Source organism: Heliangelus exortis, chromosome 7 (genome assembly GCF_036169615.1).
Source record: "Heliangelus exortis chromosome 7, bHelExo1.hap1, whole genome shotgun sequence".
In the NCBI taxonomy this organism is placed as follows: domain Eukaryota; kingdom Metazoa; phylum Chordata; class Aves; order Apodiformes; family Trochilidae; genus Heliangelus; species Heliangelus exortis.
In genome coordinates this window covers 13,013,098-13,037,999 of record NC_092428.1, presented here as the reverse complement: position 1 = coordinate 13,037,999, position 24,902 = coordinate 13,013,098, and the positions used below count along the sequence as shown (strand labels likewise).

Sequence of the window (24,902 nt, the reverse complement as noted above, 5' to 3'; positions counted from 1 at the left end):
TCTGTAAACATGTCACTAATTCTGTGATTTAATGTGTGGGATAATCCGGAAGCATGTAGTTTATTACTCCTATTAGGTCCATTGTTAAGCACAATTGTTGCAAACATAATTAATTGAACCTTCCTTTTTATCTCTTTCTTTTTGTGCATAACAAAACAGATTCAAAGAGTAAGTATGTGTTTTCAGCTTTGTTTCTAACACCTTGTGTATGAATACTGACAGCCCACCAGTCTTTATTTATAAGAAGGGCTACTTGGCACTTAGAAATGGTAACTGGCTGTTCTCCAGCCTGCACCTGAATGCTATGTATGGCAAAGTTAAGAGTTACTCTTAGGGTTACTCACTGTGTTTGATTATTGCATGCTAGTGCGTGTTAAAGATACCATGGTTCATGACATTGCAATTTTCCTGCAGAGAAAAAACCCAATTATTTCCATGTGTAAGGTATCACTCAAGCAGACAAGTGCATGTCAGGATGGAGTGCAGAGTGAGATTTCTCTGGGGAGGGATCAGATATTGACCACCTTTAAAACCAGAGAGAAGTGGATCTGTCCTGTCAGTCCTGTCACCTCAGTTGCACACAAGAGGGACCAAAGTGTTTGGTTTCTAGATAGAATATAGACATTTCTTTCAAACTGAAAATAATTTTTTCAGGAAAGCTGTTGAGACAGAAATTTCCTAGCCAAATCTAATGAGAAAGGAGTTTTAAGTCATAACTTTGCCAGAGATGGTTTTTTTGTGTTTAAGACTAAAGTTTCTTGGCACTTGAATGAACCAGCTGACCAAAGCTCTTGCTCTGTCCACTGTTTGCCTTTGGCAGACAGAACACAGATAAACCTCCTAATGAGATCAGTGTCAGAGAAATCACTTAGGTTATTTCCTGGGAAACAGTTGCCATGGCAGTGACACACTGCTGGTCAGAAGTTTTCTGTCCTGAGGGATCTCTGGGATTCCACACCAGAGCACAAATAATGGAGAGCTGGAAAAGCCAGGAAAATATTATCATGTTATTACATTACTCCGAGAAAGACAAAACGCAGGGATACTTGGAAAATTTCAGAAAAAAAACTAGAAAACTTTACATCTCGGCTCACATTGGATCATAGAGCATTTCTAATGAGTATTTCTCCTTCCCTGCATGGCTTACCAAAGGCGACAGGCTGAGTGTGCAAAGACTGCAAGAATCCAGATGGCTTTGCCAGCAGGGAAACCAGACAGCACTGCTGCCAGTAACCTCTATGAAGAGCTTGGAGACAGCACCATGTGAGTATTCCTTGTCCTACATCAGTAACATTGTCAGTGACCAAAGGCAGGAGTCACTTTTTAGGGGTAGCAATTCCTGCAGTCAAAAAGGATTTTCTGCCAGAAAGGGTCTTTCACCTGTGCTTGGGGTTCTCAAACATCCACAAAATAAGTAGAATGACTCTAAGGAGAGAAAAAAAATACTTCAACCTGCTAATGAGGGTTTCTTGTAGGTCATGGAGGAACCTGTAACTGGTGCTTGGCAAAAACCTGGGTATAACCAGATGATTTTTTTCTGGAGCGAGAGCCTCCAGCAGACCATTGCTCCCAGGCCAAGCCAGGCCTGGGTTCCTGTAGGGCTTTTCCAAATCCAAGCCAGCACACCACATTTTTCGAAGCTGTTGATTAAACACAGCCTATGAAACTGCATCCTCAAAGTCTCCATTTACTGTAGTAAGAAATATTCTATTGGGTAAAGTGGGCATTTTTGTTCTAAATTTTGAAACTGTTTGAATATTGAAATTAAAGGAACTATTAGAGAACCCCCTGACAGTCCAATAAATATATCTTTTACTTATTATGGTCTCCTAAATTAATGTTAGTGCAGAGCTGCCTGACTTTTCCTTCTTCCCTAAATCTGAAGTTTATGGACTCCAACAGCATTGGAATACTCAGTGTGAAAATATTGCAGCTGAGAATAGCCAAATAATACTTGTGCTACACTGAGGAGTTTTGTTGGTCAGCTCACTACACTTACTTACGTATGTTAGTGTTTTAAACCCAAGTAACACTGGAGAGCATAGCATCAATATATGTGTTTGGAGAGAGCAAGCTGGTGGTGGTGTTGATTGCCCAACTTCTGCTCCTTTTCCAATCAGTATTTGCTTTTCTCAGAAAGTTGAAATTTTACAACTGTTGTGATTGAGTTGAAATGCTCAGGAGGTGTGACAGAGCATGTCACTGCTGCTCTGGCTCTGAACACTGGAGTGCAGTCTCTGCTTTTGAAATAATCCTAAAGTTGAGCTTTTTACCACATAGAGGAGCTGTGATCGGAGCAAGAATAGCACCTCCTAACTGCTGAGTTTCCTCCCATGCCTTTTGCCTGAGGGAAGTATTACTTCTTGGGCAGGAAGCAAGGAAAAACTGGTGTTTGACAGTAGCATGTAGTCACATTTTGGAAGGTCAGTGTTTCTGCTTTGAACAATCTGAAATCACATCTGGACGCTTAAACACCCAGTGAGGTGACTCAGTGGATTTCATTCCCCTTTCTTTTGCATTTAATTTCTACTGCATTTAATTTAATTTCTACTTAAATTAATTATTCATTTCCACTACTTTTACTGTCAATGATGTAAAGCTGGTTATCTGTGGGAACTGGATATCACAGTGGATGAATCTGCTTTCCACATTGATGAATATCTATGCTAAACCCAGAACAAGCCTTTTCATGCTGGGTTTTTAACTGGGCTTTTAATACTTCTTTATGTTCTGCAAAGCATAGCTGCAAATTTACTAGTTTGCAATGTTGATTCCGAGCCTTAATTTTTGTTATTTTTTATTCAAACCAGTTTTCACCTCACTAAAAAAATGCCATATTTGGAATATTTTTTCTCACGTGTCTTTGCATGCAGCTAAGATATACTCATATCCATCATGCTAAGGAATTGATTAAACATAAACTAGTAAAAATCCTTAATATCTGTAAATATCTGTAGGCCTTAAAAGCAAGTAACATGCCTCAATAAAAATAATTACACATTATCATTCTTTTCTTATCAAATATTTTATTTCAAGACACTGGTATACCTTAAGAAATTATTATTTGGGAAATACCTTTTATTAGCATTTTTCATTAATTGTAATAGAGTATTTTCTATCTTTAGTTGTCCTAAGACAGTCTTCTTTCATTTGTGATGTTGCCTGTGTGTTTGGGTTTTTTATTATCATCCAGTCTTTTTAGCAAATGAAATGGACCCAATATCTTTAGTTTTAAATCTGCCTTATCTCACAATTTTTGTTTTTCTCTGTCTTTGGATACATAGGCATCAGTAAGTAACCTCATTTCACTTTTTTAGTATTTCTAGCTAGTAGAAACACTAGTTGACTTTCCTTCCTGTAATTCCCATTAAACCTTGCAATCTAAAACTCATTTTATTTGTCCATTGCTCAAGTACAGGTAAGACATTTACTGTGAAGTTTCAATACTTCCATGCTGCCTTATCTTCTTCTTGGAAGTAGAGATGAATTTTGATTGCTGAACTTGAATGACATTATTTCTAAAGCCAAATAGTCCTACTACCTTAAAATAAAAAAAAAAAAAAAAAAAAAAAAGGAAAAGAAAAAAAAAAAAGAAACGAAACCAACACTGAGGTCATGCACAGAGGTTTCAATTTGCAAAAATGTGCTTCAGACAAACAAGCTGACATTACTCAATGATGAAAATACCTGTACATAAACAGAAAAAGATTGCAGGAAAACCTCATCTTTGTGAGGCATTGTGTGAAGTGAGGAAGGAACAGAGAAGCTTTTGAAATAATCTTTTCCAGTAGCATAAAGGTTATGTCATATTGCATGAGCCTTCTAAAGGGTTTCCTTCAAGTTCAGAATTATTAATTCCTCTCACTTCTGTATAGATTGAGGGTGCTTAACCAAACTCCAAATATGCTTCTTTATTTAGAATAAAGAATTAGTTTCATTTTTGTGTGAAGTCAATTATTTTTCATCCAGTTATATTCTGCCCAGGGGTAGGCCTTAGGCATACCTAAGGTTTTTAGAGAACTGCAGTGCTTGAGGAGAATTTATTCACTGGTGAAATAACTTTTGTTATTTTTGTTGGTTTTGTTGGGTTTTTTGTTGGCTTCTTGTTGTTCACAAATGGGACAGTGGTCCCTGAATCTGTGCAGTGTTTCTTCTCATCAGTCTGCTCAGGTCCCTGTCACCAGTAGGAAGCTGCATTTTCTCTGCTGGTGATCTCACATTGAAAACAAGAAAGGTGAAGAAGCAAATGTGTTTCATTACTAAATGCAAACCCATGGGAGATTCTCACATATTAAATAACTTAGAGGAGATGTAGTATACTTTAATTAACTCCTATCCTGCATCTAGTTATTTAAAATTCACTTCTGGTTTTGCTAGGGAATATTTAACTACCAGAGAATAAATTTTCATTAACTTAGATTTGGTAATATTTTCAGAGATATGAAAAAACAACACCAAAAAAGAGGGAACAATCTGGCAAACAGGTATAAAACTTCATCTTCCAGCATTCATGTAATCATGCAGAATTTATTTTTCCTCCTTTTCCTTTTGCTAATAAAGCCTAACTTTTATCCAAAAAGCTAAATATTAGCACTCAAATGTTGCTAGAAACAAGAGTTAGAATTTGTAACATAGCATGTTTTATGAAAATATTGGACAGCTCTATATAGTTTTATATGGCATTTTTTATTTTTTGGGTGTATATAGAAGTCATTGCCACTTGTGCTATGCTGCAGTTGCTTCACTGCAGAAAATAAGAAATTTTTACGAGTGGCATTCAAAATGGGGAGTACCAGTCGTGGGCAGAGGACTTATAGGTATATTTAGTATTTCAGAGAGCTTTTTAGATTAGGTGTCCTTTTTAAGACTGTCTTTATTGTTTTTTGGTTTTTTTGGTTGGTTGGTTGGGTTATTTTGGTTTTCTTAGACAACAAATAATTTGTTTACAATATATTTGTATATGGTAGCAATGGAAATGCCTTTTGATTTGGTCTCATTGCTAACAAGGGTGACCTGCTCTTTGAAGGGATAAGGGAACTGATTTTGAGCTCTATCTGATGATGACCAAGATACTGAATTTGTAACAAGCAAATAAATCACAGGGAAATAAGTTTATTTTCAGCCTCAGGGAATCATTATTTAAAATAGGGCTGTAAGGGAACACTTTTCTATCTTGACCGTTTAGACTTACTGATTTTAAAATCCTGTTTATCTTAAAATCTGCTCAGAAGTATATGGTTTTAAAAATATTTGAGGAAAGTGGATTGATAAGGCGCTCAGAGGTGCTAGGTGAATTCTAGAAAATGGTGATACACCTTAATTTTTGAGGTAGAAATTCTGTGTAACCCAACTGCAGGGGTTTTTCACTTGGGTTAACTTGATGCAGAGATGAAATTCATACACCTATTGGTATGTCTGTATCAATACATGTATTTTAAATGCAAGAACCAATGCCTAGCTTGGCAGTTCCTTATGAATAAATCTCAGAATGGTGTGAGCATGACCCACATCTCAGCTTCTACTGTCTTTCTCACAGACACTCTGCAGGGATGTGCTAGGGTGCCCCTGTAACTCCTCCTGGGGCTAGGAGTTCAGGCTCAGCCTATTCCCAAGTTCTCATTTTGCATGTGGCCTGTGGTTTGTCTGACAAAGTCGATGTCTAATCCTACCCATGTTTTATAGAACAGCACAGTTTTGATGCAAAAGTATTATAGAATAGTTTCCCCTTGAAAATCCCTGTGGGTGTTTTGGTTGGCTGTGTTCAGTGCAGCATCTTGCTGCTGCCATTTGAGTGATGGAGGCACAACTAGACATACATACAGGACACTGCCATGATTCCATGCTCTTGTAGATAGGTTGTATCACAGAACTACATAGCACCGATGTTTTGTGTCACTGGGTAGGTAGGCCACAGTATTGATTGATACTTTTGAAATCTAAGGGTTTTTTTTCAAGAGGTTAACTTAATTTTTAACCTGCTGAATAGCTCAAAATATGTTTTGATTTTGCTTCCTCAAGTCCTTCCCTAAAGAAGATGTAAAAGTAAATGTCTTGCCCAGTAGTCTAGTGAATGTGGTCTTCCTGTTGGATAGTAGTAGCTTGCTTGATGTAATGGCTCTGATTCATAAGTTCTTTTTTTTTCTCTTTCATAAGTGTCTATGTCCATGCATGTTTCCTCACATGTGATTATCTTCTTTTCTTTCAAGTCTTTTTCTTCTCTACCATTTCCAACAAAGCAGGGGAAAAAAGTCAGTCTTAGAAGAAGGAGACCGTCAGAAAGTTATAAGCAGCTTTGCTTCCCGTGCCATTGAGGCTCACAAGCAATCTAATATCAATGGATCACTGAAAAACAACCTGCCCAAATCTTCAAGTAATATTACTTTTTTATCTGATGAAAACCCATTAACAACTCGAAACCCATTATATGTGGAAGGGCTCACTCCAAGTCCCACTGCTGCTGGGTTTCTACAGAAAAGAAAGAATACTCTAGCTCCTCTTTCTCCTTCGGGCCTCCTCTTGAGAGATGCCTCTTTGAGGGGCAGTCACCGTGCATGGACGGTGCCAGCTCATGTCACCAAGAGACACGCGCCTGCCTGTCTGAGTAGGCCAGTTATCATGGACCCCATCCAGTGGCATCAGGAAAGACTCAAAGCTGCAGAGAATGAAGGACCTGAAAATCAACACAGCAGTGTTGATAGTAGCAGTCCACTATTTGAAAAAATAAGTGGCCCCAAGTTAACTGTAAAAGAGAAGGCGAGACAGTTTGAGCAGCATGCTTCGCAGGAAATGAAGCAAGTAAAATCTCCCGATGTGAAATCCATCAGGTCATCAAGCATCTGTTTCCACGAAGGAGAGAACATGCTAGAACAGTCTCCTAAAATCGTGGCTGCTTCTCCTTGCCTTCGCTCTTCTCCTCTGTCCACTCCAACACCTTGTGCTGAAGTAGTTGAAGTGGAGGCCTCTGCGGTCCCCTCTGTAGTCGTCACTCACTATGATTCTCCTGAAGAACTTTCTCCTCCACCAACTCACAAACCAACTCCTCCGTCTTCTAGGATAAAGAAACCAGTTTGCCAAAATCTTCTAGCTCCTGAGATCAAAGAAGTTGTAGAAAACATTCCAGATCCACCTAAATTACCCCCACCCCCACCTCCACAGTTGCCACCTCCACTTCCAGCACCACCTCCATCCCCTCCCCTGTTGCCACCACATACTCAGCCTCCAACCACTGCTTCTCCTTCTTCTTCTTCATCTCCTCTTAGCACTGAGCACCTCTCCCCTGCCAGGCATTCAAAATCCCCTGCCAAAAAGCCAGCTGTACCACCACCGGCCGCAGTGCCAGAGCCTCCTCCCCATAGGGAGCTGAAAGGTATTCTTAAAAATATTCCGAATTTAGCAGCCATTGAAAAATCTGTGGCCAACATGTACAGCCAAATAGACAAAAACCACATGCTGCCCAAACACGTTGCTAAGCATAAACCAGTTGCAACACCAGAGCTGCCAACTCCAGGAGCTGTGGCTGAGCACAACCAGCACAATGGCAGCTTGAGCTGTGTTGTGGAGGATTTTGAGAAACACTTTCCGTCTCAGTCAACAGCACTGTAATATTTACAGTTGGATGTTTTCTGCATGTGAAGTGTTGAGTGTGATGGCTCTAATGCAGCACATGGTATCTGCCTCAAACTCTTTAGAAATTCAAACTTTCTCCCTTTCTCTGCTTTACATCACTACTTATTCACTCCCAAAAACTGACAGACATTGTCTTTGCTGGTCACTTGGCAATTTGTAATTTATAATAATTCTAGAGACTCTTCTGTCAGGGCTATATTTTATTGTTCTATGATGCTGGTTCTTAGTCTGTTTATAAAAAATTCTTGGGGAAAACTGTCCATTTTTACCCAGGGATCAGTCATAGCCGCAGAAGGCTTGATACTGCTTTACATTAAGCATCCTTCACTGTATGTCAGCTAAGTAAACAGAGGGCTTTTTCTGCAGCTGTTATTGGAATCTTTTGTTTGCCCATAAAATGTTACCCCTGGGAGGAGTATTATTGTAAAATGCTGAATGTCAGAGAAAGCAAGTGCCAGTAGTAAGCCGGCTCATCAGTGTGAGCTGGAGTTAGTGCAGCAATGCACTGTTGTTTTCCCTGGGAGATGATGCAGGGCTCTGCCATGCTTGCTTTCAGGTCACATTTGCATCTCTCAGTCAGAAGGGTTTTCTTTTCATTTCTCACTTAACTTTGTCTTCCCTCCTGTCACCTATGTTCTGCCTTTCATTGCATTTTTTTTATATTGTAACTGCATATTAAAAGTTTTTATTTTACAAATTTCTTTAATGTAAAATCATTTGTTTGTTTGTTTTTTATTTTGCATGTGAAAGTTATTGGTGTCTCTCTTTAATTTTCAAGCTCATTTTCCATGAGCTTTACAGCTGAAACATCTAATTTATCTTAAATTGTAATAAAGTTGCTCTGATTAGTGTCACAAAGTGAAGATTTTTCTAGTACTTTTAAAAATCCATGTAATGTGGATTTACCTACTGGCTTTTTTGCTCATTGTCATCTAAATCAGACCTTTATATTAAATATATAAATTATAATAAATTAGCTTGTCCTTTGAAAGAAACGGTAAGTAAATGCAATTCTGGTACTTCAGTGAATGTTAGTTTGATCAATCTTGCAAGTCTCCTTTTAATCATTGGAAAAAATTAATATGTTTAATATGTTTAATATGGCAATTCTTAAAAACCTATTGGGACAGGCAAATATTACATAATCAAGAAAAACTAAACCCACCATTTGGTATCCAATATGTAATTCAGAGCAAAATCGTAATTAATTATTGGACTCTTTGGAGAGACTCAGCATTTCCATGGTGCTTGGTTTTTTCTCTTTTCTCTTTTATTTTATATCTGCAGTTAGGACCTTGACAGGCTTGAGAAGTGTGCTTATGCAAACTGCATGAAGTTCAACAAGTGCATGGTTCTGGACCTGGGTAGAGGCAATCCCATGCACAAATATGGGTTGGGAGGAGAAAGGATTGTGGACAGCCCTGAAGAGAAGGACTTGGGGGACATGGTGGACAAGAAGCTTACGTGAGCTGCCAATGATCACTTGCAGCCCAGAAAGCCAACTGTGCCCTTGGCTGCACCAAAAGAAGCACAGACAGCCAAGGGAGGGGATTCTCCCCCTCTGCTCTGCTCTTGTGAGACCCCACCTGGAGTACTGTGTCCAGTTCTGGAGTCCCCAGCATAAGAAGGACACAGAGCTCCTGGAACATGTCCTGAGGAGAGACACTAAAAATGATCAGAGGGCTGGAGCACCTCCCCTATGAAGACAGGCTGAGGAAGTTGGGGTTGTTCAGCCTGAAGAGGAGGCTCTGAAGTGACCTTATATCAACCTTCCAGTATCTGAAGGGGCCCTACAAGAGAGCTGGGGTAGGGCTTCTTTCATGGATGTGTAGTGAGAGGACAAGGGAAAATGGTTTCAAACTTGAAAAGGGGAGATTTAGGTTAGACGTTAGGAAGAAATTATTTCTTGTAAGGGTGGTGAGACACTGAAACAGGTTTCTGAAGGAAGTTGTGGCTGCCTCCTCTTTGGAAATGTCCAAGGACAGGTTGGATGGGGCCTTGAGCAACCTGATCTAGTGGAAGGTGTCCCTGCCCATGCAGGAGGTGTTGGAACAAGATGATCTTTCAGGTCCCTTCCAAACCCAGTCATTCTATGATTCTATGATTAGGACATGTATGAATACTTCAGTAGGAAACTGCTAAAGGCAGTTTCTGTTTCTTTGTCCCAGAGCCAGACTCCATGGACTCCATCGCACAAGTTTTGCTGAGAGATTAGAATTTTTCTTTGCTTAAAACTCTTGTTGGGCTAGTCTGTAGTTTCAAGATATTTATAGTAGTAGCTAAATGCATGGGGGGAGCAATGATGCAACATAACCTGTATAATTTATGACATGCACAGCTGTAGAACACCTGATGATGATGCTTAATTCTCCAGGAGTGGCACTACTGTAGCGAATTGTCACTTAGCAGCTATTAGGTAGAGAAGCTGATAAGATTTCAGAGCTAGAATCAGAAGATGGTTTACGTGTGTTCTTGCTTCTGTGTGTCTGCTGTGGTTCAGTCCTGAAAACAGCAGGACAGTAGAAATTGTGCGAAAATGAGGATGAGAAATTATTGTGTTAAGCATGTTCAGAGTGGATCAGCCCTTAAGACAAGGATTTGAATTCAAGTAATCAAACTCAACTGTAGAGCTTATAGACCCATAACAGATGCTTTGTGAAATTCATTGTATCAGTAGTGAAATACAAGACAAGCAAGACCTAATTTTGCAGTGTGAAGTGTCATGCAAAGCTACAGGTGTTTAGTATTTCACAGCATAAACTTTGAAGGTTTTATTCACCTACAATTATTTGTGATATTCCTTAAGCAGAAAGAATGGACATCTCACAAGGAGCTCCTTTTAAAATATTTAGTTTCACCAGTCCCCGAAGAGTCTGGGGAGCTCATAATGAGCTCTTCATTAATGAGGAACACCTATTTTCTCATCCTGGAAACGTTTATTAAGTTGGAAAATGTACAAATCTAGTTTCATTTTGTCTGGAATGAATGCAGCCTTTGTTCTCCTGCTGTTATTTGTTTGGTTGGTTGTTTTTTTAAATAGCCTTTGCTAAACAAATCATTTTATTAGACCAGGAGAGGACCTTTACCAGTGCCTGTACTGTTAACCTAAGCCAGGGAGGTTCTGTCCTACTGTGATATCTGCATGCTACTGCAGCTCTGCAGCACTACAAAGTATTACAACCAGTATATTGGTTGCTTAGAAGTTGAGCATCTATAAGCTTGTTGAGTCTCCTTCAGTCTGTCTGATGTGGGCAATTAGGGACAGATGTGACCCTGGGGATATCTCTCACCCTTTTCCTCATCAGCTTGGCTGGGCCGAGTACTGAGCAGGAGCAAAGATTCCATCAGTGGAGAGTGCTTTGCAAAGGTGAAACTGAGCAGCAGTGTATCATTACTTGTCTTCCTTCCAGATTCTATCTCCTCCATTCCAGCTTCATGTTAAGGGTCAGGGCAAACTGATAAGCAATTGCATTCTCTGAGTAGTATCTGTAGTATTTGGGGGTTATGATGCTTTTGCTTTTAATATGGAAACAGATATAAAGAAATAAAAGTCTGCTGGGATGCTGGTAATGAGGAAAATTATTGCTTTAGGCAAATCACAGTTCCTTGACCCTCTGCTAGCAATACAGAACTGAGAAAGGCCAGCACATTTGGATGTGCACATTCATTCTTGTTTTATCTCTCATGCTAAGAAGCAGCAGCTCATATTAGCTGTCATATTATTCCACGACATCACAGGCACTATGGCCTTGCTTCCCATATTGCACTGAAGATTTTTTTCTCTGACTGGCTGTAGTGAAGTCTGGCTGATAATATTTATCCAGAAGCAATTCCTTGCTCCATGGAGAGCTTTAATTCCTTCCTGGAAACAAATGATGTTGTTTTGACCTTTGCCATTTTGTCAGAATATATCCTTGTGCTGTAGTGAGTGAATGGGTATTTTTTGTCTTTTGGGAGCTTTTTTTCCTTCTAATCATGGCCACACAAAACTGTAAGAGACGTATAAGCATCTCTCAAAACACAGCATGGTGCCCGTTTTAAGAAAGCTGAATCCCAAACTTAATTAGAATTATTTATGGTTTAATTTGCAGTACAGTGACTACTCAAGAGCAATTAAGAGTAATAGGATTATTTATCCTCTATGCGACAAAAGACCTTCTTTATCTTAAGATTGTTGTAGGTGATATGGAAATTAAATACAATGTTCCTCAAGTGGGCTTTGAAAATTCACAGATAATCTTTTGATGATAAATCTCCATCTCAGTTTTTTTTTAGCTTTATTTTACATGTGCCAACAGTATTGATTTAATTATGATAATCAATTTCATTTGCTGAATGTTAATAGAAAACGTTATAAGAAGTTATATTAAAGAATTAAAAGGATTTCTACTCTATTATTTACTCAAGTGTAATTAAAGAATATCCGGAGACTGCTATTTGTGTTCTAGGTTAAGCTCAATGTAATTTGAGTATTTACCCTTCTCTTCTTAAAAAAACAAAAAATTTTTAAAATCCAGGCTTATAATTAATAAGAAGGCTAATAACTAAATTTCTGTTCCCTAGTTTGTTTAGCTGTTTTAATTGTCTGGCCCAAAATGCTAAAATAGAGAAAGTGCATTTGTCATGCACTTATGGCTTCAAGAAAATGCCTTAAAACAATAACAAGTAATTTCCAGTAAGTTCAAAAACATGAAGCCTGTGGCAAAATAATAATAGATAGCAAAAATAATTTGATCTTCTCCCTGCAGCGGAAATGTTAGAAAGTGGGTAATAATTATAATAATGTCATTACCAGAAAGTAGTATTAGAAGCTCTAGGCCAATTTATAGCAAGTCCTGAGTGGATTCAGGAAGTCCATAAGTAGAAGAGAAACTGTTTTACTGCTTATGCAGCTGCATGAAATAACAGTCTCTTTGTAGATTGTCTCTGTAAGTCTCTGATGCAACAGAGAAGGTGGCTGGGCTGAACTCTTTTGCAGACTGCAAGGAAATGGAACACAAAATTCAGCCCTCTCCCTTCACTGCTTCCACTGGGTGCACTGACTCTCTGGCTTGTGGGGACTGGGGATTTCTTCTCATTCACTTGCAATCTAAAGCAAGAGAAGTTGCCCAAGATTCACTGGCCTATCTCACGCACTGATTCTTATGCCCAAAGCAAATCTTAAGAAAACCATATTTTGGATTGTAGATAACAATTTTCTTGCTAGCAATATTTCCAGTTACATTATCCTTTCCCCTCTCTCCAGCAAGAATGGCAATATGCATCTTTATGTAGTCTCACAGAAGTATACTAATTTGATTTTTTTTTTTCTTTTTCTGACTTCTAGGAGAGGCTATGCACAACAAGAGGTAAGGTTGTTCCCCATTTCCCTTTAAAATATTAATTATATTAACATAATCTACATACTCTTCCTGTACAGCTTGTGTCGTGCAATTCTTTGCTACTGCACGTTTTAGAGGCTACTGTATATTTTAGAGGCCAGAAATATAATGTGGTTAAAAAAGTTCACAAGGCATAGGTTCACCAGGGTCTACTAACCAGCATGGCACAAATGTAACCTCCAGGCTAGGAGATTCCTGCTCTGCAAAATGCCAAAAACAGTTTTCCAGAGAATTCCCTCTGTGCTTGCTGTGTTTTCTTCCAGCGTTACCTAATCAGGCCTGATGCTGGAATACACAGACTTCTGTGAGTAACACAGAGACTTTCCTTCAGATATTCGAATGAACTCATTTAATAATTGGAAAGTTCTCCAAAATATATTCTATCATAAGGGCTGGTAGTTACTGTTCAGAGCTGGATCAGTTTTACTCATTTTTAAGTTATGTGTCTGGAGCCTATTTTTCCTCATCTAGTAGTGTTTATAAATTGCAAACTTTCTGCTGCTCTGCTGGGTTTTTTCCTCCTTTGCAGAGCTGATTTCTGTCTCTTAATTCAGACACGGAACTTCCCCATCTCTCAGGGTTTGGTTTTGGCAAAGAAACTTGGCTGAAATAGTGCCACCAGGTTTTGGGAGGAGCATGGGGACAATAGCACTGATTTCCTGAGTATATCTGATCCTAATGTACAAAACTGTAAGTTATGTGCACCAGTCTGCCATTTGCAGGAAACTGAAGCTGCAGAGTAATTAACAACATGACTACCAAAAATGAGGCCTGTGACACCTGAGAGGAGCTGTGCCCTCCTGTCTGTCTTCTCTCTGCTGTCCCCCGGGGGCTCTTCCCTCACATCACCATGCTTGGCTCACTGCATGTCACATACAGAAAGAAATAGTCCATAAAATGTAAAGAAAACAAGTGAGAGAATCCCTCATTGTCTTACTGGTATTGTGAATTAATATTGTGAATTAATACTTGTGGTTGCGAGGCACTCAGTTAAAAACCATAGAAGTATATAAATGCAGAAAATTAAACAATGGTATTACAGAAGCTGGAGTAAGAAATAAAGTTACTCCAGGTATTTTATAGCTGACTCACTACAGGTTCCCATAGATTTGCTTTCTACCTGTTATGGATGATATTTTGTCTACTGTTCTCTCCAACACAAGTCACCCAATAGTTCTCTTGGACTCTAATAGAAGTTCTTGAGTTAAATAATTTAGGGAATCACAACATAAACTAGGAATTTTACTTTATAAAGAGAAGAAAGAAATAAGCAAAAGAAATAGTGAACAGTAAATTTACTACATTAGGTGCTTAACAGTGTTCTACTTCTCATTGAGTGTGGATGTGTCTAGGTGACTGCTGTACAAGAATTTTCAAGACCTGTGTTTTTAGGGTTTTTTCCCAACCTTAACTCAAAACCAAATTACCTGCACTTTAATTGTTGCTGCCTAATTAACCCCTTTCTAATTTTCTTTTGTAGCAACAGCAGTTGCTGAGACCTTCTCTTCTCAGACCAGAGGTACCAATATTTTTCATTACTTAAATATTCAATAACTTTTTAAATAGCTTTACATAATTTCCTAACAGAAACTTCTCTGTTGCAGGCAATGTTTCCCTACTCACTCCTTAAGATGAAAAAGAAAGTCCTAGCAATCTTATCCCATATACATTGTTTGAATTAAATGTCTTAAATTTATTGCATCTTGGGATTTTCCCTTTGAGCGTCTTTCTGTTGCTGCCGTGCACTTCATCACACAATGTGAAAGCAGATCCCCAGACAGAATAATTTCCTCACTGTGCCACCACAATCTATTTTTCAGATGTCAGTTGACTGATAATTGATTTTTGCACCTAGAGATGCACTGAGGGGTTGGCCTGCCAAGGTAATGAAAGCATTAGCACACTGCTGGGAACTGCAAAGGCAGCCCTCAATTATAACCCAAATACTTGCTGTTTCAAATCTTTTAGAGCCAGTATAATTTCCAGAATAAGCAAAAGAGCAAATATTATCAGATGTCCCTTTGGTGGTATCTTGCATGGTCTTCATTTCTGTAGTCATTGTAAGTAATTGCAGCAAGATGCTCTGACACAGCTTCACTGGACAGGAGAAGAATGTTCAGAAAGCTGTGAGACAAAGGTAACACACAGCCCCTTGCCAAAACCCGAGTCCTGGTGCTCTGTGGTGATTCTGCAGCTCAGAGTAGCCTAATACCAGTGTATGAGAGGAGCTAAAGAACACTCTGGTACTTTTGTAGAATAACACAAGTACTTCACTTCATCCAAGGTTGCTCATGATTGCTGATAGTTGAGAAAACATCAAAAAAAGTGACCTGAAGTAAAATTGGCACAATCTTTCAACACAGCCTCTTCCTTTGAGAGTAAGACAAGACATCAGAGCTTATCTGCTGTGGGTCCAGTTTACTGATCAGGGTTTTGTACATTGTTCCACCCCAGAGCAGCATCTGCATTTGGCTGCCACAGAACTGTCACTGCCAGGGAACATACCAGGGAACAGGACACATAAAGCTCCTGTCAGCTGTGCAATGTGGTTCTTGGTAGTCATTATGGTTCCTCGAATTATTATCAATTTTTATTTTGCTTGTTTACATTTTGAGATACTCTTCTTTGCACCTTCTTTACCAGTCATTGCTGCTTATAAGAATTGCATTCAATCAGTGTTTCTCTTTTGACAGGAGTTAAGTATGGAGTCTGGAATTGATCCAGGGCAGGAATATTATGGGCAAGATTACTACAGTTATGAGCATGGGTATATTTTAATTTTTCCTACATATTTCTGAAAATGCTGCTTTTCCAGATTGGTGATATTTAATATTAAAGCATCTAATCTGGAGACTTTCCTTCATCTCAGGATTACTTTAATCTTTGCATCCACAGAGGCATGTACTAACAACAAAACTGTTTATAAAAGCTAAAGGAGCATCCCTGCTTCTTTAGGAATCCAATTATTGAGCTGCAGACTGTATACCCCATTCATCATGCTGTTTTTACATTCACTTTTTTATTTGCATGTATCTGCTGTCTTGGAAATTAATTTTCATCATCTTCTCTCCTTCTGTGGTTTGCCAGATGGAGTTTGGTAACTGATACTCTCTGCTCAGTTTCCAGACAGTGTCTGGATTTTCCATTTACCCAGATGAACATCACCCTGCCTTGTTCTGATAATGCCTGTCTGACTGCTGGCACTACGGGAATTATTGCTGTTCTTACAAGCTTGCAGGAATTCTCCAGAACTGATCCCAGAAAACTTGCTTTTCTATCCCCTAATCTAAAAAAAATCCCCCCAAAAATCATATACGTGGAAAGAAAGTCATTGCACTTGGGGGTTTTCTGGCTGATCCAGAGGTCTGGCTGTTCAGGTCACCCTCCAGTTGTAACACGCTACAGCCACTTGCAAGTGGAAGAAGTTTGGTTTTGTATTGCTATGAAAGAAAAAAACCCAACACAATAATCTTCTCAAATATGGAGAAAAAGGAGAGCAAAGAAATCACTGTCCTTTTGGGATGAGAGCATGTTCATTTTTTGCTGTGTATAGAGACACACACTGGTACATTGGTGCATGTTATGAAGTGCTGATGTTGGTTTTCCCAGGTTTGAGTTGCCACAGTACGGGAGCCGCCGGCGGTTGCTGTCTCCATCCGGGATGTACGATGAGTATGGAGAAGTCGTGGTGGAGAGTGACGGTGGCTACTACTACAGTCCTCATGGATCAACAGCAGAAGAGGTGAGTGTCTCTGCTCTGCTCTTTCCACCTCTGCAATGAGGTGACAGACCGCTAAACCTTGCCAAATGTGTTTTGTAATTGATTGGAATATTGTGCTCTGTAGGCATCAAATAAGTGACTCCGTCCATGCTAATCATTGTTTGTCCTGATGGCTGATAAAGTTTGTGTCAGCATCTCTTTCCCCTTTGTTAGAAATCAAAAGGAATTGCAAAGTTTTTTCCAATATCTCCATCTATTTTTTTCCCTCAATGGAGATATCTAGTTTAAAGGAAAATCCACATAGCCTTAGGTAATTCCATTTTTTATTGTTAACCAAATGGGGTATTACTAAGGTTCAGCCTCTAACGGGTGATTTTCCAGTGAGAAAAGCAGTCACCTAAACTCATTTATCATAAAGTTCACCAGTGGAAATAATGAAATTTTACACTGATAGTGGCAGCCAGCAGAAAGTTGACATAAATTTTCCTTTTAAAAAAAAAAATCCAATTTTCAGAAATGCTAGACTCTTAATCCATCACATGGGTTTTAATGGAATGAGAAGAGATAACATTTCGAAGTCAGTATTTTTTGTTGTTGCAGAGTAAGGTAGTTTTGCACTTGCAAACTATTCTAGAAGCAAATCTGTTCCCATAGCTCTGGTTAAAAAGCTATTCTAAAAAAGGTAAGTTAGTTTTGGTGCTGGGAAAAAAATGTAGCATTTGTGCTTGATGACTTACTTTAGGATATGAGTTTTCACATTAACTATCTTTTAAATTGTAATCATATTCAATTTTCATAATTTGCAGGCAATAAGTCAAGGCAGAGGTCCTCCAAGCAGAGCTTTAAGCCAGAGAGCAAGGGTTCAAATAGAAGGCAGACCTTTAGATGATAGGATGGATCTCAGGTATGGTTCTGGAAGAGCATATAGGGCTGGCCAGGGAAAAAGGAAACTGAGAGCAGTGATGCACTTAAGTCGTGTATCAGTCAGTGCTCACAAACCTGTAGGAAGAACTGAGTCTGCTCGTTCTCCATGGAAGAAAGCAAAGATATTCCCAATGATTCTACAGAAGGTGAAACCTGGTAGGAGAGATTCCAGTTATGCCAAGTTGATGTCAGCTCGCCAACTGGATGGTGAGAAAAGCATGGTTATCAGGGGAAGTTACTTCCAGAAACCAACAGATGAGAGACCTTCAATGAGAAAACTAAACCATGTGTTAAAACGCATTAGTGTCTCCAGAAAATTTCAGGAGCCTATTAGCAGAGATAAAGAGGAAAGAGAGGAAGCAAAATCAGGAGTTTCAATAAGTATCACAGCAGAGAGTGAACATGAGGAAAGTGATTATGAGAAGAAGACAAAGAAGAGGAGAAAATACACCTCAGATGAATCATCTGCGAAGAGTAGTAGCTCTAGCTCAGAGTCAGAAGATAAAGACTACTTGAAAATAACTCTAGACCAAGATGAAGCCACTGAAAGTACTGTGGACTCAGATGAAGACACTGGACATGACTTTGAGGATTCTGATGACTCTGGATCCAGCTCCAGCAGTGAATCGGAGGAGGACTCATCTGAAGAGGACGATGATGAGGAAGACTCAGACAGTGATGAAGGTGGTAGCCTGTCAAAAAGCTCATCTACACGAAGTTCATACAGCAAATCTGGGACTAGTGAGTCGAGTAGTAGAAGAAGCACTGAAAAATCAAGTGTAAAAAGTAGGGGAGGCAGCTCTAGTGGGAGAGCGAGGCGACTGAGCCAGAAATCAAATATTGACACTACTACATCAGGTAGCACCAGGGACACAAGCCACAGGAAAAGTTCAGGATCCAGCTATAAGAGCAAAACCTCCTCCACCAGCCTTGAAATAAAAGACACGATAGAAGAAGTGTCAGAAGAAGATGAGCAAGTGGATGTGGAAGAAGTCAACACAGTCACCAATGACAGGTCAGGTAAATCAAATAAGGGAGCTTCTGAAGCCTCTGCCAGTGCAAAAACTGCTGCTACTAAAGAAGACAAGAGAGGAAAATCAGCTAGTAATAGTGAGGAGAGTGCAGATGAAAGCACAGAAGAGATTGATAGAGATGCTAGTGACAGGGAGGAAACTATCAGTAAAAATGAATCTTGCCTAGAAAGTGAGATCAGTGTTACTTCCAAGGGTACTGAAGGGACAAAAAACACAGCTAGTGCTGCTTCTGGTGAAACTGATACTGAGAATCAAAGTTCTGGTACCAACAAGAAAATAAAGAAAATCAAAAAAAAGGTGTCCCAGGAGAACAGCCAGTCTCAGTCAGGTGAGACCCTGGATGCTGCCATTACGGAGTCAGAGACTGCTGGTGATTCTACATCCTTTTAAAAAGGAGCAACAGTAGGTGGGCATTTTGCAGTAAGGAGTGATCTTGTTTGCTGTGCCTTCTGTCTGATCTTTCCTAAGCAATACACACTTACTTGAGACAGGCAAAAAAAGAAACTGTCAAGAGATTCTTGCTGCAGCATTTGAACCTTGTGTGCTGTCTTAAGGACAGAATTACAGAAAACCAAACCAATGTGATTCTTCTGAGGGACTATGAGGTATACTAAGTGGTGGATGGATATACAAGGATTAATTTTCAGTGAGCCATGGCAGGAAAGAGTACTTATTTTTCTGTGCTAATTTCTGTAATGTAGTTAAAGAGGCATTGTGTTCACTTTTAGATTTAATCCTTTCTGTATAATGCACATTGTGAAGCAAAGTAACATGACATTTTGCATTAGCTGTGATGGAAAGCTTGGCAAACCTGAGAACACAGACCTATTAAAAGCCTTCTGTTCATGCAGGCTCTGTCTGTCAGAAAGTGTAACACTGCAGGAAAGAAAAGGTGAAAAAGATGGAATTTAGTGAAGAAGAGGAACAGTGATGGGGATGAAAACACAATTCAAACACAATTTCATTTTATGTTTCCCTAACAGACTACATTTGCTAATCTTCAAATAAGTTCTCTGCTGTAAACATTAGTCTTGTTTGCTGGAGGGACAACTGAAATTGCAGCAAAGAAACATTCCCATAACTGGGGAGCATTAGTAGCAGAACTGGGATTAAACTGTTTCTGCATCCTGAGGTTCAGTTTTCAGGTACTAATGATGTACAAGACAGGAATGCAGAGGCAGGTGTACAAAGTGAGCTCTGTCCAAAAAGAAAATGGATTATATGTTCCAACTTCTGCCCTTCTCACCTGAGAGTACAGTGATTTTCTTCTTTTTTTTTTTTAAACATCTGTTTAAAAGTTTTAGATGGGTAACAGGAAAGTATTCCTGAAAGTGACCTTCTGCATTTTAGTATCTGCCTTTTATAATTTAGTAACCTGGAGTATCTGATGTCATTCGGTAGAAAAATCTTGAAGCACTTTCACCAGCACAGTTGTGCTTAAAATGACCATGGCTGTGTAGAAAGGAACCCTCTTACTGACAGCACAAGTGGCCTTTATGTTTTCATCACATTAACAACCTTTGCCTGAGGTGCTTCCTCATGGAGCTCTCACCTGGGCTATTGGTCTCACCTGGGCTATTGGCACAGGGAGTGTGCAAGCTCTGTATATGTGCAAGCTGTCTGTGTTCCGTTTACCTTGTAGCAAAAGTCACAGAGCTTTTTTCTCAACAACTGGATTTATCTAGACAAACCCTAGAAAGCCTAAATAAAATTAGAGTTTTGGGTCAGTATTGGCTTAGTCTTGTGAGTGAGTACTTTAAAGGTGGTACAGATTCTGGCAGGTACACCAGAGCTCTGCCAGGAAGTCTCTGTTAGATGGGGGAGAGCATAACCTTTGCCTTTTTAAGCTATTTGAGCCTGCTAGAATGGAGGAGTTATCCAGCTAGGACAATTGGTGTTGAGCTGCAAAGCATGATACTAACTTTTGAACTACTGTCTTTAGCTCCATTAGAAATGTGAACTTGATTTATGATCACTTACCTGCTTTTTTTGTGTACCCATATAGCACAAAGTTGCAACTGCACAGTGTTTCAGCTTAGATCCCATTTAAACTGTTCAGTCTTTCCATCCACCTGAATGTATGTGTGTGAAGAAAATTGTGTGTCTCTATCAGGAATGAAAGAATAATCATCTAAGTAACCACACAAAGTTTAGCTTCTCAAAACCTGAAGAGTAATCATCATTCTTTTGTACCTCAAATGATTTTCTTCCTCTAAAACCTTACTTTTCTTTTGTGCATGTGCATGTATTGCAGTGGGAGATAACGTGATGGTATCTGATGCCTTAGTGAAATAACAATGTTTTCATTATTAATTCAAGAATGATAGTGGTTTATTTCAGTGTACTGCAAGAAGGTATTTATTTTTAAAAAGATCAATTATAAATTAAAATAATTAATGGGATTTGTATAATCACTATTAGTCCAAACTGCTAGTCCACTACTAGCCACAGAAACATGGAAATTGCACTAGCTCTGTAAGAAAATATATAAATTACATAAAATCTAAAGTCTCATTTCTCCACCATCACCCATTTCATAGCAAAGCATCTCAGTTGATTCCACTAGACTAGAACTGGCACAAAGCCTTATATCAAGCCTTCCTTTTTTAAACTGGCCAATTTTGCCAAATTCCTGAGAATTTCCTGTAGGTAGGTCCCAAGGTCTTTCTTTGCTTGATTTGCTGTGCACATAAACCAGACCTGCTCAAGGCACTGAATTTCCAATGGAGTAATGCTCTGGAAGGAAACTTGTGAGAACCTCCTAGCATTTACCCATTAGTACAGTTGTTATGTAGCAGTTAAACAGTAGCTTCATCATTGGCAGTTTCCAGTTCCTGTTAGGAGTAATTAATCTCATTTTTCATCTCTCTTCATCTCTGACATTGCTTTGTCAAAATATGACTGGCTTACCAATGCTGTGATTCACAGACGTTTTCTTTCAGAAAGTGATGACATTAAGTGATGAAGATTTAATGACATTTCTATTTGTTGTCAAACAGTGGGCCAGAAAGAAAAAGATCAAGTTGATAGTCGACCCAGAGTATGAGACCAGCTCCATTGGAGAAGACAGCACTCCTGATTCCAGCCAGAGGAATCGTCTTAATAACCCAAATACTCAAAACAACATCAATGGTAACATCTACATTGCACAGAATGGCTCTGTTGTCAGAACCCGTCGTGTTTGCCTTGGTAATAATTTAAAAGTCACCTCTCCAGTGAGGCTGGGGAAACAGTTCAAGAAACTGGACAAGCTGGCAGTGACACACGAGGAGAATGTCCCACTGAACATGTTGGCAAAGGGACCATCTTCTGGTGATAAAATGAACACAAGACCTTGCAGTGTCTCATTTGCTTCCTCTACTATAGGGGCTGAAAATACAGTAACAAAGCCAGGGGGCTCCAAAATGAAAAGCACAGAAGAGCAAGAATCAGTTCTTGATAATGAGGATGTCAAAGAGCCTTTGGAGTCACACAGTGAACACACTCAGTCTGATGAAGAGGAGCTCTGGATGGGCCCCTGGAACAACCTTCACATACCAATGACAAAACTGTGATTTTATTTTATTTTTTTATTTTTACTTCAGTTTATAATAAACTGCGCTTTTTATTGTCACTGAAGAAAATGTATGAAATTTGTATTGTGCACATACGTTGTATACAACAAACAACACGCTTTAAAGTTTAAAAAACAGAATTTGCACTCACATTTGTACCGATTAATTGTCCTTCCCAACAACTATTTTGACAGAATTCCATTTCACTAAACAATACTTCATTTAAATTAATTAGGGGTTTTGGATCTTTATTTATTGTTTATTAAACAGTAAACTACTAATAAGTGCAGAGTAGCATTTGGTTAACTTTTCAGACAGTTCTATACATGGCTTGTTTTGCTGTATGATACTTGTGACTATATTGTTTAGATTTGGAAATTGTCTATTTATGTTCAAGATTAATATCCAGAGTTCTTGATTCTGAACACAGCGTAATAAATTAAAAATAAATCCATGAAAGTCAATGGAGCAAATCCACGGCTGGCTTAAATTTGAGTAACGGTACCAAAGTGGATAGTGATAAACCAGTTTATGCAGCAGGGTATCACTCAACACCCAGCTTGCAAGCTCATGTCAGAGTGGAATCAGGGTTAACAGTGTTACAGAGAAGTGAACAGAAGATTAAATAAGATAAAAATTGCAAAGAGGAAGAAAATGTGTAGCAATTAATCTTATTCAGAGTTATCTGGCCATGGTTTGTTCATTTTCTTTTGTAAATTAGCTTGTTCCAGTTTTCTTCAAAATCAATTTTTCATCTTTTCCTCTTTTCCCACATCAGTTCTTTTTTCTTCTTTTATACATTCTTTAGCTCCAATTTTTATGCTTCATCAATAATGGTCATCCTATGGCTAAATTCCTCTGAAATAAACCAGGATGATACATGACTCTGTGTGATAGAAATAGGCATTAAAGAGTAATTAATAGGAAGGGGATGGATACATTTTCAAGCCCCACTAACTGTTTGGTTAAATGGTACAATCACCATTCCACTTCAATAGCATTGAACATAAACCTGCTGAAAAGATGAATGGATCATGGGGATGAGGACAAAAAGTGAATCTTGTATGAGGCCAGTATGTATAAATGGATCTGTGAAGGGCAAAGGGTGTCAGAACACACAGGACTGTTCAAAAAGCTTTAAGTAACTATGATTTGTAAAATACACTACATCAATTTTGGCACCTACTTATAATTTCTATTTGTACCTCAAAGTAGTAAGTTTTACAGTTTGACTAAGGAGCTGAGAAATGCCACAAGACCTAGAAGACACCAGCAATACTGAGCAAAGTCTTTTTCTCTGATGTGATACAGCAAAAAAAAATTATTCCTGGTCACATGAGAAAAGTGTCCTGTTGTGTTATGTAAACTTTTTTTCAGGGTAAGATCAAACTAGTTGGGAAAAAAATATGGATACCTCTCAAAAGACCGGAAGAGTCAACAGATAAATGCATGCAATTTGAAAGGAAATGAGTGGTCTTATTATTCTTTCCCTGGTGCTATAGTTGAGTTTCACCACAAGACCTGAATGACAATGGCTCTTGGTCCTGCCCAGGCAGTGAATGGATTTCTGCTACTGCACCAGTGCTTTTTTTGCCTTTCTACAGGGTCTCCTCCAAGAGGTCTCTCTTTAGTGGTTGTTTTTAGAAGCTATTCACATGTTGTGCTGATGTAAATGTGACATTTCTTTCAAATTTGGTTTCTGGCCAAATATTTTGAGAGACAATGCTTGTTTTTGAACTTTTTGAATGAGAAATGCAGTGTAGCATTTCACAAGGAAAAAAAAAAGATCAGGTATATTTCTTTCTCCTAATTCTATCATATTGACATAGTTATACTTGGTACCTAACAAAAAATAGCTATTTGGAGTTCCGAATATACAAATAATCATCTGAATATACAAATAAGAAATGGAAGAAAAAACTATTCTTTGAAATAACTAGTAAAATGTTATATTTTAATCCTATTTAAGATACTGTTATTATTTCACTATATCACTTTTATTGCAAGATCTGTCAGTTCTGTTCTTACTAAATACTTTGATACGGTCGTATGCTTTTTAGAGAAATGTTTTGTCCCTGCTGCTCCCAGTTTTCTGAGCAATTTTTTTTTTCTAGAGACTCATGGCTTTACCAGCTTTAGCTTGAGCTGTGAAGGATTTTGTTGGGCCTGACAGTCCCTGGTGTTCTGTAGTGCTGCACATGCTTATCAAAGCTGCCAATGCAGTCTCCTTTGTGCTGCCCAAGCACTCAGAACTTTTTTCACAATACAACAAGCAGAAAATTCAATAAGGAATTTCAATAAGCAATTTCACTTTTTAAGTAATGGGTAGGATTTATCAGAAATCTAACTCAATTGTAGCTAAACTTGTAGTGTTTTTCAAAATTCTGAATATTGTTGTCAAAGAGAGTCTGTGAAATTTTCCACCAAAGCAGATTTGGGGGGATGTTATATTTTTTTTTTTTTTTACCTTTTCTGTGTCTGTAGTACTGTAAATCAACACAGAGTTCAAACCTGCATCTTCTGGGGCTACTATACAGCAAACTAATACAAGTCTGTGAGCAGGCATTGGGTACCAGAACCAACAGACAGATAAAATGATAAAAGGTCACTTTCTACTTTTACCTTGGGAAGTGATGTATGAGCATGGTTTTGGTGTATACAG

General features: G+C 38.7%; 1 protein-coding gene across 3 annotated transcripts in view; it reads left to right on the top strand.

Moving 5' to 3' along the window:
- PCDH15 (protocadherin related 15) overlaps window positions 1-24,203 on the top strand; it is a 344,988-nt gene extending 320,785 nt beyond the window's left edge. For 2 of the 3 annotated variants that reach the window (XM_071748908.1, XM_071748907.1), the window contains exon 32: window positions 1,153-1,404. In XM_071748908.1, the coding sequence (XP_071605009.1) occupies window positions 1,153-1,267 (115 nt within the window). In that variant the 3' untranslated portion in view covers window positions 1,268-1,404. Of the gene's footprint in view, window positions 1-1,152; window positions 1,405-12,952; window positions 12,975-14,487; window positions 14,527-15,700; window positions 15,775-16,616; window positions 16,750-17,534; window positions 18,949-21,653 lie in introns of those variants that run through there. The other variant, XM_071748909.1, reaches the window with a different exon arrangement.
- Window positions 24,204-24,902: the final 699 nt, after the last annotated feature.